At 39.6% G+C, this 14,808-nt stretch overlaps 1 protein-coding gene across 1 annotated transcript in view; it reads left to right on the plus strand.

Annotated features, from left to right (window-relative positions):
• The window catches only part of ANTXRL (ANTXR like), a gene marked incomplete at its 5' end in the record, with an annotated part of 91,154 nt that extends 77,858 nt beyond the window's left edge, over positions 1 to 13,296 (plus strand). The window contains one exon of the mRNA XM_063125887.1: positions 13,042 to 13,296. Within this exon, the coding sequence (XP_062981957.1) occupies positions 13,042 to 13,269 (228 nt within the window). The remainder of the gene's footprint in view (positions 1 to 13,041) is intronic.
• Positions 13,297 to 14,808: the final 1,512 nt, after the last annotated feature.

Genomic DNA, 14,808 nt, shown 5'->3' on the forward strand with positions numbered 1-14,808 from the left:
AAAGTGCTGAGTGTGATCCCTGGTATTACTTATTTTCCATAAGAAGAAGAAGGCAGAATAGATCCTTGCAGCTAAATGAACACCACAGGTAGTCAAAAACATGTTCTGATCAAAATGTCTGATGTTTCATTTGAACCGTAGCTCTAATCTAAACAAGTTATCTCAAAAATGGGCAATAGTGCATTCAGATATGACACAACTGTCCCTCAATAATTTGGGTGTAGGACTGCAGCCTTAGTGATGAAAACATGGAGAACAAATAAGGTTTAGACAAACTCTCACAGACAGAAAGACACACAGCACTCAGAATAAGGCTGCAATCCTATTATTATTTTTATTTTTATTATTATTATTATTATTATTATTATTATTATTATTATTATTATTATTTATATACTGCCCCATAGCCGAAGCTCTATGGGCCATTTACAGAAGTTAAAAACAGTGAACATTAAAAACAAATATACAATATTCAAAAGCATAAAATACAAACAAAAACAGACAATCCGTTAAAAACAACTATTCTGGGTGTCGTGTACTGCAGCGCCTCCAGCTTTCTCTGGGAGACAAATGAGGCAAAGTGCTAGGCAATTTACAAAGCTTTATTGCAAGCAATAAACACTTGTGTAGCACAAACTAGACACCTTCTGTGAAACTCCCCCTTAGGCAAAAACTATGCAAACTAAGCAAGACAATTGTCCATTCAAAGAAAAGAAAAGGCTTTTCAAATATCCAAAATTTCAAGGTGGTTGATGCGTGGGCTATTTTTCATGCAATCTGTCCGCCTGTCTCTTTGCCGCTAACTTTGATGAACGTTTTAGTTTCTGGCGATTCTTAGCATCAAGTAAGGTTTCTGAATGCCCACCGCTGGAAGTTGATGCCCTGTCTACTGAAGGCATAGAATTTGGCCTTGAAGAGATAGACTCTGAAGGGGGCAGATTCTCAGCTGAAGCCTCCTCCCCCACTGGCTCTAACTGCCTGGTGTCTGGCTCGCGTCTTCTGAGTCTAAATCTGTTTCTGATTGATTACCTGCATAACCTGCTCCCAATATAGGAGCAGTAGGGCTATACATGACATTGGGGTCAGTTAAAAAGATTGAAGAATCGGTGCTTTGTAAGCACTTCTCTCTCTCCCTCTTTCTGTCTTCTTTCCCTGCCCTCTCTGGGCTGCAGCCACAGCTCAGGGAGGAAAGCAGCGCAGGCTTCTTCGGTGGTGGTGGTGGTGCTGTTCCTCTCAGTCATTCAGGGCCATAATCGGGGCAGTGATTATTACTACTAGTAGGAAGGATCTGTGCTTTATAAACATATCTCTCTCTCGTCTTCCTTTCCTGGCCCCCCCTTCTTCAGACAGCCACATCTATAGGGGGTAAGGAGATGTAAGACCAGCTGTGGGTCTGATATTATTAGAACTAGTAGTACTGCTGCTGCTCAGTCATTCACAATATCAGGCTTAGGAGAAAGAGGGGCATGAGGGTGGATGTTTGCATGGCTACTCAGAAATAATTCCTCCATTTAACATGATGAGCACATGAGCACCTGCTCCGCACCAGGCTCCCTGAAGTTACAGGTGTTTGGGAAGTGGTTTCCTATTCTTCTTGAGCAGACAATTGTCTTGTTTAGTTTGCATAGTTTTGCCTAGGGGGACGTTTCCAAGAAGTTAGACTCTCTTCAGGTAGAAGAGACGTTTGTTGCATAATAAAAGCTTTGTCGATTACTTAGCAAGCCTCAGTCATTTGCCTCCCATTGAAAGCAGGAGTTTTCTGAGAAACACAACAACTGGATAAATTCAAATTCCAGTTATGACAAGGAGATTAAATTCACTACCACAAGATGTAGTGATGGCCACCCATTTGGATGGCTTTAAAAGGGGGTTGGATAAATTCCTGGAGGTTCAATGGCTACTAGCCCTGATGGTTGTGTGCTATCTCTTCTCGATCCTCCCAGAGTGCAGGACACGGAATAATGGACTCAAGTTAAAGGAAGCCAGATTCCGGCTGGACATCAGGAAAAACGTCCTGACTGTTAGAGCAGTGCGACAATGGAATCAGTTACCTAGGGAGGTTGTGGGCTCTCCCACACTAGAGGCAGCTGGACAAGCATCTGTCAGGGATGCTTTAGGGTGGATTCCTGCATTGAGCAGGGGGTTGGACTCGATGGCCTTGTAGGCCCCTTCCAACTCTGCTATTCTATGATTCTATGATTCTATGATCTCTAGTATTCAAGGCAATAAACTGGTGTGCACCAGTTGCTAGGAAACATGGGTGGGAGGGTGCTGTTGCACCATGTCCTGCTTGTTCATACCTGGCCGATGGCTGGTTGGCCACTGTGTGAACAGAGTGCTGGACTAGATGGACCCTTGGTTTGATCCAGCATCAGGGCACTTCTTACGTTCTTAGGGGTGGGGACTTTGATCCTTTGCCAACTGCTGTGGTCCTTATATTTATTTATTTATTTATTTATTTATTTATATAGTCCTGATCCAGATAAGGGGCCCTGAGTCTGTAATTTTCATTACCAAAAAGTGATCTATTTGTTTCTTATCCAGAACAGGTGCTCTGCACCTCCTTTAGAGTAAGAAAGAAAATAGCATGAGGTAAGTAACAGCAGATAACTGCAGAGCAGGGGGGGAAATACTACCCAAATTGATCTGCTCCTTATTCCAGCCATGACTCCAGGGCCAGTAGCAGGTTGAGAACATAAGAAGAGCCCTGCTCGATCAAATAAATAATAAATTTATTATTATTAGTGGAATTTTAGGATGCTTTTAGGATTTTTTAGGATGTTTTAACAATGTATACTATGTTTTTAATCAGTATTTTATGTATTTTATACTTACTGCTGCTCCCTGCCTCAATCGAAATGAAGAGGTGGGTAAGAAATATTATTATTATTATTATTATTCAGCTACTCTGGCATCTTGTTTACAACACCCAGATGACTCTGAGGGCCAACTAGATGAGATTGCCATTCATACAATTAGCAATTCCATGAATGACTTTTGAAAAGTCAATAGCAGGTATGAACCCTCTCTGGACCAGGACCACAATGGAGTGCAAAGAGTTGAAGCCCCTTATCCCCCATTCCAGGGGGATTGGGAACCCCACCTTTGCTATTTGCTTTTTAAAAGCCCTTCAATCTATTGCTAATTGGATGGATGTCGTCTCCTCTCATTTGGCCCCGAGAGGTCCACAACTCAGGCATTCAGGCAACAGCCCTTCCCCCATTGCTTGACCTCACGTTCTGATATTCAGAGGTATCATAGTTAATATCTGTTGATAGACTTCTCCAATAATTTATTTAATCTTTCATGAATTTGTGAGTCACATGTGATCAGCAGCTGCCTTAAAATGCTACACAATTCCTGCAGGGCTTATGAGTGTCTCGAGCAATTTTAAAAAATGACAACTTTCTAGATATAATAGCTTAATCATTGGGGGAGCTTCATTGCTCTCTTTCAGTGTTTTTCAGTCTAGACCTCTGCTACCGTTATATAATTGACTTACATGTCTCCAAGCTTGATACGTTTGCATAGTATCAATGACATTGTCTTAATGTTTCCTGATGTTCTCTGATGGTGATTTCTGAGTGTTCTAGTCAGAGATATAGCACATCAATGATAAAAAGATTTTTTTTTCTCTTGGTTCAGTACTATAATAATCAGATGACTGAAATTAATAAATCAGTCATTGATGGGTGCCAGTCCAATAGCACCTATATTCAGAGTCCTTCAGAATTTGTGCAAGCATCACTCTTGGGATTATACTTGTTCTGCGTTTCATGCTCTGAACATGCTTTGCTTGCCAGCATTTTCATACATTTCTGCACCTTTTTATCATTCATTCTCATCAAAGAGCCCTGTGACAATTTTTCCCTAACTCACTATTGTTTCTAGTTTGCTGATTGAGAAAAGAATTTGGTTCTTTACCCAGAATAGAGGAAAGTGTGCAGGCAGTAAGGAATCATATGACTTGTCAGTAATATTATGTGAATTGGGCCTTAGTGATTTGCCAAAGAGCACCCAATATTTGTGACAGAACTGCAATTTGAATTTAATCTTCTCATGAGTTTGTCATGTAACTCTCTGTTGCTTCAGCCAAGTCATTGGCTTTTAAACTTAATGGGGGAGTGCAATCCCATCCAGTACAGGTTCTACACCTACCCCGATCCATACTCAACTGAAGTGGACAGGCTGATGAGCTTGGGAGCCCCATCGAGAGCATCTGGATTAAAATAAATGGGACAAGGAATTAAAAAACCATGATAATTGGAATCTACTACCGATCACTCAATCAAGGAGAAGACGAGGATGAAACTTTTGAGAACAAATTGCCAGTATTTCAAGGAAGTGCAATGCAGTAGTGATGGGGGATACTACAGTTCCATGCAGACATTCACAGAAATATCAGATATTCCTCATCAGAGGAGGCGGAAAAACCCACTATAATGGTTGCAAAGAATGGAAGAGGCCCTGGAGGAGGATGTAAAACACCTACAAACTACCTTGAGGGAGGAATCACATGAATACAATAAATGCCTTGTGTAGAAAGGCTCATTGATAGGTTCATGAATTTGCCTAGTCCTCTTTTAAAGCCATCCAAGTTGGTGGCAATCGATACATCTTGAGGTAGCAAATTCAGGAGTTAAACTATGCACAGGTGAAGATGTTTTCCCTTTTATCTGGCCTGAATCTCCCACCATTCACATTAGTCGGATGATCCTTGGTTCTAGCATTATGAGAGAGAGAGAAACGCTTCTCTCTATCCCATTTCTCCATACCATGAATAATTTTATATACCTCTATCACGTTCCCCCATTACTCACCATTTTCCCCCTAAATGAAATAGCCCCAAACATGGTAACCTTTCCTGATAGGTTTTATTGCTATATTCAGCTCATCTTCAAGGCTGCAGTTTTGATTTTCCAAAGTCTTGTCTACTATGAATTTTCCGGTGCAAAGTAGATGAGACTCAGGCTTACTGACTCTCATCTACATATGCTGATGACCAAGCTGGGTATATGTCAGACATTCCAACCAGCTGTATCTTCCAAGACAAATACAGAACTTGGCCTTTAAATTATCCATCTTGATAACTATCCAATTATCAAGTGGTAATTGAAGTAACACAAAGTGATCTAGGGGATCCCTTTCATGAATATATGAAATATATTCATATACTATGAATATATTTTTGACTGGTGCTTGAGTGAGGTAAAATGTAATAGAGCTAATAATGTATGAAACTAACATGATCTTAATTCCTGGTTTTTAAAAATCGGCATTAGCAGAGTTGAAGAAGTAATTTTTTATTTATATAGCAATCAGAAGCACTATTGCTGTGTCGTTGACTCATTTGATTACGTTGGAGTCTCTTCACATACCCCTCTCCTCCAGTCCTTCTTGCACTCATGTGGATTACACCAGGGTGTTCCACTCTACTTGAGGTAAAGCAACTAGAATATTTCTTGGCAGTATTAATAAATTTTAATGTAGAAATGAATTAAACATATAATTCAGTCCAAACTTGTCTACGTAGCATGAACCATTTTAATTTGCAAAGGTAATAGCACTGTTTTGAGGCCAGTCAACTAGAACAGAGTGACCACTTGGTTTACTGTGAATTAGCATGATAATCCTCAGATCTGCACTGATGGTCCATTCAACAACTCCCAGGCATATCTACAGTCTGCATCCCACATGGTCCAGCAAGCCTCTGTGGGTGTTGACTGGTTGCAATATTAGGGGTGATGTGCATTGAGTGGTTATTATTTATTATTATTATTTATTTATATAGCACCATCAGTGTACATGGTGCTGTACAGATAACACAGTAAATAGCAAGACCCTGCCGCATAGGCTTACAATCTAATAAGTTGTAGTAAACAATAAAGAGGGAAGGAGAATGCAAACAGGCACAGGGAAATGTAAACAGGCACCGGGTAGGGTGAAGCTAACAGTATAGAGTCAGAACAAACTCAATATTTGAAGGCTATAGGGAAAAGAAAAGTTTTTAGCTGAGTTTTAAAAGCAGTGATTGAGTTTGTAGTTCTCAAGTGTTCTGGTTAATGTGCTTAACACCCAGCCATTGTACACATTCACCACACCTCATGGAGAAAGTGCACTTTTAGCTTCTCTACACATAGGAAAAACAACACAGCCTTACTGGTGCTTTCATCCTTCTCATTCTTTCCACATTCACAACGTGCTCCTTTACACATGACCATGTGATTTTGAATTAAATACTTCACTTCTCGGCCAGGCTCCATTGTGTTTAATGAAACAATGCCATCTACTGGTGGAACTATAGCACAATGCTAACTTTACACACTGGGGATATCCCACAATATCCCAGAAATAATTTTACTGCATTACCTCCGATCTTTTTAAAGCACAATTACCGGGAGATAGCATGGGAGATGTCCTGGACATTGACGACATCATGTAATGAACTCACAAACATTTGTGAGTGGCTAATCACGAGTGTGCAATAAATCACTCGTTTAGAGAAGCTCATAGTCTGACCATGAAAAGGAAATGGTGTTCATTTCCCAGTCAATATATATTCTCTCCAACTGGCCTTGGGAAAGAATGTGTCTACCTCAACAGGATTTTTTCAATCAATTTTGTATTATAACTTTCAACAAAACAATCAAACAAACAAAAACCCACAAGTTTAAATACATAGTTTAATAGCCTCAGTTTCAAATATGACAATATTCTAAAAAGAGGAAAAAGGGGTATTGTGCATAAACTTCAGTAAAGGTAGACCAAATACTCAAATATAAATCCATTCGTGAATGGCGCCTGTATACCACTCTTTCAGTTATTGCTAGTGTTGTTAGGTCTTCAATCTTCAGTCCGTAGACATGCAAAACAGCAGTCCACTGATTAGACAAAATAGGACATTCCAATTTCCTGTTCCATTCCTATCATATTTATTCACTGATAATAAGTATTTACAAACATGAATCATGTGTTGATATACCTGGTCAGCTTCAATAAGTGTTTCCAAAAGCAAAGGAGACTCCGAGGCAGTAAAAGCCACCAGGCCAAATCTAGATTCTAACAAATGTTGTAATTGAAAGTACTGCAGTTCAGTTATGGCAGACAATTCAAATTTATCTTACAAAGCTGAAAATAGCAAAAACTCATTAGAAACTCCCAGTAATTGATCCAGGGTAAAAATTGATCCAGGGTCTGTCTGTCCAGGTTTGCCACAAAAACATTATCTTTTCGATTTTTAAATCTGGATTTCCCCATAAAGTCAATTTAGCATGGGAAAATGGGTCAAACTGTAATTGACATGACATAATACGCCACACATCTCTGACCACCAAGGCTGTGGGAGGAGCCCTATCCAGCTTAATATGTCAAGAACCTAATGCCATCCATTTTGTAAACCACCCAGAGAGCTTCGGCTATGGGGCATTATATAAATGTAAATAAATAAATAAATTCATTTGGAGAGAGGCTGCAGACAGGAAGATCCCAAAACTGACCAAGGTGGAAAATTAAATCTAAATTTTGGTATTTCAACAGGTTTTACTACATTCTCTGGGCAATATGCAGAAACCATAACAGGATGCCAAAGGTTGCATAAAATTAGACAGTGGCCTGTGAATAATGGATTGCTCTAAACTAGAAATAGAAACCAATGGAATGTTTCTTGGAGGCTATGCATATTGACTGGGGAATGTGCATATTACCCACAGAATGTAAAAAAAAAAAACCTTTGAAGATATGCACATTCCCAAGATATATTGATTAAAAACAACAACAACGTGTAAATCCTATTGAGATCCTAGTTGGAAACTATGGATGTTGCCCAAAAATTACAAAATGAAATCATGATATTCACATTTGCCAAGGGCTGTTGGAGATTATGCATAATGTCTGGAGAATGTCCAAAACCTTGTCGAGATGTGTACACTCCTCATGATCTGTTGGGGATTCTGTATATTGCCCAGAGAACATACAGAAACCTGATGAGATTGATTATTTATTTATTTATTTATTTATTACATTTTTATACCACCCAATAGCTGAAGCTCTCTGGCCGGTTCACAAAAATTAAAACCATAATAAAACAACCAACAGGTTAAAAACACAAATGCAAAATACAGTATAAAAAGTACAACCAGGATAAAACCACGCAGCAAAATTGATATAAGATTAAAATACAGAGTTAGAACAGTAAAATTTAAATTTAAGTTAAAATTAAGTGTTAAAATACTGAGAGAATAAAAAGGTCTTCAGCTGGCGACGAAAGGAGTACAGTGTAGGCGCCAGGCAGACCTTTCTGGGGAGCTCATTCCACAACCGTGTTGCCACAGCGGAGAAAGCCCTCCTCCTAGTAGCCACCTGCCTCACTTCCTTTGGCAGGGGCTCACGGAGAAGGGCTCCTGTATATGATCTTAAGGTCTGGGCAGGTACATATGGGAGGAGGCGTTCCTTCAAATAACCTGGCCACAAACCATTTAGGGCTTTGAATGTCAATACCAGCACTTTGAACCGGGCCCGGACCTGGACTGGCAGCCAATGAAGTTGTAAAAGGACTAGCATAATGTAATCTCGCTGGCCAGTCCCTGTTAGTAAACGTGCTGCCCTGTTTTGTACCAGCTGAAGTTTCTGGACCGTTTTCAAAGGCAGCCCCACGTATAATGCATTGCAGTAATCCAAACTAGGGGTTATCAGAGCATGGATAACTGTAGCTAGGCTATCTCTGGCCAGATAGGCACATTTCCCACAGCTTGCATATTGGCCAAGAAATGTGCACAATTCCTTCCTCACAGGCAAATTATGTGCACATTCTTCATGAGGTGTGGTGAACATGCTTAGTGGCTGGTTGTTATGCACACCAACTCGCAACTCATATTTTCCCAACAGCAACACCACTAGGAACCACAGGCTCATGACAGCCTGGGATTTGCTTGGGCTTGGCTGTCTTAGAGTGACTCCTCAGAGCAGGACAGATGAGTTGTGGATCATTCCCTGCTTTAAAATTTGGGGAAATAAACTTGATTGCCAGGTTTATATTACAAGAGTTTTGAGAAGAAGCTTTTACAACCTCTACAAAATGTGATGAATTCTGTTCTGAAAAGTGGGAGGATAACTGAGACATGGAAGACAGCTTTTACCAAAAGAGGGACAAAAAACTACAGACCAGTATCACTGCTGAATAACCATTATAAATTGTTTACAATGATATTAGTGGAAAGACTGAAAAAAATCCTACAATAATTTATTCATGAGGATCAAAGTTATTTTTTTACCTAAAAGACAGTTGAGAGATAATGTTAGAACTGTTTTGAATGTTTTGGAGTATTTCAAAAAGCACCCTGAAAAACAAGCTGCACTAATTTTCTTGGACGCAGAAAAGGCCTTTGACATTTTAATTGGAATTTTTTATGTAAGATCTTGTAAGAAATGAATTTTGGAGTAAATTTTACAAAATGGGTTAAATCAATTTACACTTCACAAAATGCACAAATAATTATTAATGGACATTTGACAAAACCATGTGAAATACAAAAGAAGAACAAGACAAGACATTGTCGCCTTTGTTGTTTATTTTGGTATTAGAAGTACTAAATAGAGACATAAGATGAAAGAATTGGAGGAGGGAAGATTTAAAAAGAAACATATAAGTTAAGAGCCTTTGTGGACGATTTGGTGTTTACTTTGGAAGAGCCCTTAAAAGGAATTGAAATCTTGATGAATAAATTGAAAGAATTTGGTGTGGTAGCGGGTTTTAGGCTTAATAAACAGAAGACTATGATGCTAATTAAAATATGAAATCTCAAGAGCAAATAAAACTGGTTGGAAAAAACTGGTTTTAAGATTGAAAAGAAGGTAAAATATTTAGGTGTTACCCTGATTAATATGAATTGTATGTTGATTCATAATAATTATGTTAAGGTATGGAATAAGATTAAAAAAGATAAGGATAAGGTTCAACTGTCATTGTTGGGGGGAATTGCAACAACTAAGATGAATGTTCTACCAAGAATATTGTTTTTGTTTCAAACAATTACGATTGTGACATCGGATTTACCATTCAAGCAGTGGCAGAAAGATATATCTAGATTTATATGGCAAGCAAAAATACTGCAGGATGCAAAAGAGAGAAGAAGTCTGGGCTTACCAGATTTGAAATTATATTTTTCTGCCTGTTGCTTGGTATGGATAAAATAATGGATATTGTTGAAAAATAGAAGACTATTGGAATTAGAAGGACATGAATTGAGATTTGGATGGCATGGTCACTTGTGGTATGACAAAACTAAGGTGAATGTAGAATTTAATAGCCATTATGTATGACGGGCTATTTTGAGGACATGAAATAAATACAAGCTTAGGTTTTATCAGAAAATACCATTATGGTTATCAGCGCAGGAAGCACACCAAAGAAGAGAGATGTCAAGTTTGCATAATTGGTTAACATACTGTGATATATTAGAACTAGTAGAAGGTGAATACAAATTAAAAACAAGAGAAAGGTTGATAAATGAATGTCATAGATGTCAATGGTTTTCATATTTACAAATGTCGGAAAGGTTTAAATTAGATAAAAAGTTGGTTTTGAACAAACAAAATCTGAATTTGAAAGGGCATTATGTAAAAATGATGAACATGTTATTGCAAAAATGTATAAATTTTTGTTGAAGTTTGAAATGGAGGAAGAAAAAGAAAGGATTGTATGATAAAATGGGGTCAAAACTTTTGTTATAACGTATCAATGGCCCAATGGGAAGATATGTGGTCAAGAGGTTTAAAATTTACTTTAAGTTCTGGTCTTAAAGAAAACTTTTATAAGATGATGTATAGATGGTATATGTCCCCTTCCAAACTGTCTAAAATGTATAAAAATGTATTTTATTTATTTATTTATTTATTTATTACATTTTTATACCGCCCAATAGCCGAAGCTCTCTGGGCGGTTCACAAAAATTAAAACCACAATAAAACAACCAACAGGTTAAAAGCACAATTACAAAATACAGTATAAAAAGCACAACCAGTATTGGGAACCTGTTGGAAATGTGAAGACCAAGAAGGAACATTTTATCATAAGTGGTAGACTGTAAAAAAGCCAAAACTTTTCGGATAAAAATTCATTCTTTGATGCAGAAGATATTAAAAACCAATATACAATTGAAGCTGAAATATTTTCTTCTGGGTTTAATGGATGACCAGATTTGGGACATTGTTTTTGTATACGACTACGGCAGTGAGACTACTATATGCACAAAAATGGAAAGGCTCAATATTACCTACTACAGATGAATGGTTGTTGAAGGTGTTGGAGATGGCAAAACTTACGTCAATAATCAGAGAAAAGTCAACATCTAGGTTTATAACTGAATGGAACCTTTCACAGACTTTTTGCAGGGACTAGAAAAAAATAATGTGTTTATCTCTGGATTCAATGAATGAGAAGAAAATGTTAAAATGAAAGAAAGAGGGAAACTCTTAATTATAGAGTAAAAGAAAATATTGTTACATATTTTTCGCTGGGAGTCCATCTTAATTGTGTATGTTTTGTATGTTGATGTTTAATCTTGTTTTTTGTAGTGTTTGTTTTAGAAAAAAAATTATTGTGAATATCAACAAACAAAACAGAAATACATTGTGAAAATGGGGAGGGGGCATAATTATCATTATTTCCATCATGTAAACTGGGAGGAAAGGGGGAGAAGGGAGAGAGTTATACAAGGTTTCAAGAAAAGCAGACCAAATATCCGTATGTTTATCCTTTTGCAAATTGTGTCTATATAACACTAGTTCAAAAGTCGATAATATTATTAGATCCTCAATCCATTGCATTATAGGAGGTGTGAATATGTCCTTCCATAAGAGCCCTTATGACAGCCAAAAGACTTATACTATCACATTGTTTTAGAAAATAATAAAACATTTAAAATCTTGAGGGGGGGGGAGAGAAATTGTGTGAGCAGAGTGGAGCCCTACCCACTCACCTGCCTCCTGGAGTGTAGCAAGGAAGCCTTCATGCTTACACTATAGGCAGAGGTTTCTCTCCTACAGATGTTCCCAGTGGACATCATTATTTTATTATTGTTATTATTGTTATTGCATTTATATCCCGCTTTTTTCCCTCCAAAGAGCCCAAGGCGACATATTACGTAATCACCATCCTCTCCAATTTATCCTCACAACAACAACCACCCTGTGACGTATGTTGGGCTGAGAGTCTGTGACTGGCCCAAAGTCACCCAGTGGGTTTCCATGGTTGACTGGGGACTAGAACCCGGATCCCCCGGATCCCAGTCCAACACTTTAGCCACTACACCCCACTGGCTCAGATGGCAGGGCTGGGGCTAGTCAGTGTGGCCTGACTTCCTGTACATATGTTAAACACATAGACATAATTTCAGATGAGATCTATAGAAATCAAACCAAACAATGACTACAAATCCTCATGTTCCTGACCATTGGCCAAGCTGGCTGGGGATGATGGAGGTTGAAGTCCAAAATTTCTGGAGGGCACTGTGGTGGGGAAGACTGCTTTAAATACTTATGTGCCAAGCAGGAAGAGGCATTCCTCTTTGGCAGGATTGTCATGTGGAATACCTTGCTTTTGTGCTTGTGTCTGCAGTTCAGGACCCTCAAGCCTGTGGTTCTTTGGTTCAGGTGTAAGTGGCTTGCTTGAGAGGATTGCTGAGTGAGTCATAAATCATGGGCTGTGCACGTCCGTTAGGTCTGACTGCCCACATGGGCCATAAAAGTTTGCACTGGCATATCTGACATAAAGGCCTTGCAAAGCTAACTTAACACAGTTTGTAAGATTGCTTGGTGATACAACAACTCCTTGGATTAGGCCTTTCATTGCAGAGTTGAGGTTGAGGGTCCCACTGAATTCATAGGTTTATGGAAAATGAGGTCATTAGTTTACATTGCACATTGAACAGTGCAGTTTAAGTAGTAATCATTGCTAAAAAATATCAGCAGACAGAATTATTTAGGCAGCTGTGAAGAATAATCTTCTGTTTGTTTGTTTGTTTGTTTGTTTGCTTGCTTACACAGGGACGCTGCATAAATTTCACCAGAGTGAAATCAGATGGGACTGTCATCTCATACAGTTCACCTCAGAAGCCCTCCGAGCAATGCACCCTCCACCCTGCTGCAAGAAGTCCATCCTCTCCAGAGCCAGTGCAGCCTCCTCCCTGCAGGCAGCTCCCTCCTGGGCCTCCCCCATCACGGCTCCCTCCTGGGCCACCTCCATCACGTCCCCCACCTCGGCTTCTGGCTTAGAGTATGGGAAACCGAGATTGCTCTAACACAGTTCTTCGTAGAGCACAGCACATTCAGTCTTGGTTTATCATCAGAGTTTGTTGCTGGTCAGCAAAAACAAAACAGAATGCCAGGTGGCAATTTGTAATGCTTATCTATATTTATACCACATGTACCATAAGAATATTCCTTATGATCTTGGAACTACTGGGTATATGACAAAATAGAATACACAGACCTCAGTGATGATAGTTAGATTATGCATTAATGATTCACAACCCAGACTTCAATATATTTTATATTTCATTAGTCAGATGAAAATTGCCATCAGCAAACATGCTGAGAAATTGTGTCATTTTTTCTACAAATAATAATAATACAGCCATCCAAAACATTAGTTCTAGGTATAGCTAATTGTTAATAATGTTGCCTTACGTGTTACTGAAGGCTAAAGAATGCCTACTGAAATGAGCATCGGTGGCTTTTGATGGGTGGCGATTACTGTTTTCTCAAACATTTCCCCTTGTGAAAAATGCCTGCCTGAGCAGTGGGAGGGCAAGGCACTCTTCACATACTCAGAGGAATTATGTTATTGCTTCCCGTGTTTCACGCCTCACCTTGAGCCATCACTCAAATCATATCCTGCCTGCATCCGAGCTTCATTGATCCAGCAGCCATTAAATGGTTGTGCAACTCCCCTATTCTATATGTTAGCCAAGAAGGGTGAGGGCAGAGAGAAGCAGACTGAGGTGGCAGCTTGAGGAGCACTCAGTTGGAAGCCAACTCTGGTCTGCCCGCACCTTTCCTGACCTGATTCAACGCTGCAGCTCAGGCGAGGGCTGCTCTCCTATCCCCAGCCCTTCTCTGGGAGGGCAGAGAGGGGAGGGGGAGGGGGAGGGGCTTCCCAGGAGGCCTCTGCAGGCCAAAGGTTCCCAACACATTCTTTGGATAGAGGCACTTCCACATGATGAGGCTTCTCTTTACTGGCGTGGCCTTTGTTCTCCTGCTTAAATCAGCCATAGTGAATTTCTGTGACCTGATTTGCACAATCACTTCAGCCCACCATGGCTTATTAGCCATGCTGGGTTAGGGCGCTCATGGGTGCCAAGTTGCCAGTCCAAGCCCCTGCCTCCACGACTTCTTGTTATGCATGAGACCAGTGAGGGTGGGTTGCTGGGGTGGTTAACAAGCCACCTAGAACCCATGGGCTGTTTGGGGGTTGCAAGTGGCTTGTTAACCACCCCAACAACCCTCTCTAGATTCACGCGTAACACGAAACTCCTGCTGTGCCCTGAATATTCAAAATGACAGCTACCACTGCCACAAGAAGTCCCACAGGGGAAGTCACCCACAGTGGCTTCTCATTGCATCCCACCCTGAGATCTAAAAGATTTAAATAAATAAAATTGTGTGTGTGGAAGTACCTTGGGCAATAATGTAGAGAGCTGATCCACTCCCATTCATAGCCAGTATTACCTTAGTAACTCTACCTCTCTAGTTGTACTGTTTCATAGTGCTGGGTGTATGTGTCAATGATGCAGTTATTCCCCCTGGAGATCT

This window comes from Elgaria multicarinata, chromosome 5 (genome assembly GCF_023053635.1).
Source record: "Elgaria multicarinata webbii isolate HBS135686 ecotype San Diego chromosome 5, rElgMul1.1.pri, whole genome shotgun sequence".
Lineage (NCBI taxonomy): Eukaryota > Metazoa > Chordata > Lepidosauria > Squamata > Anguidae > Elgaria > Elgaria multicarinata.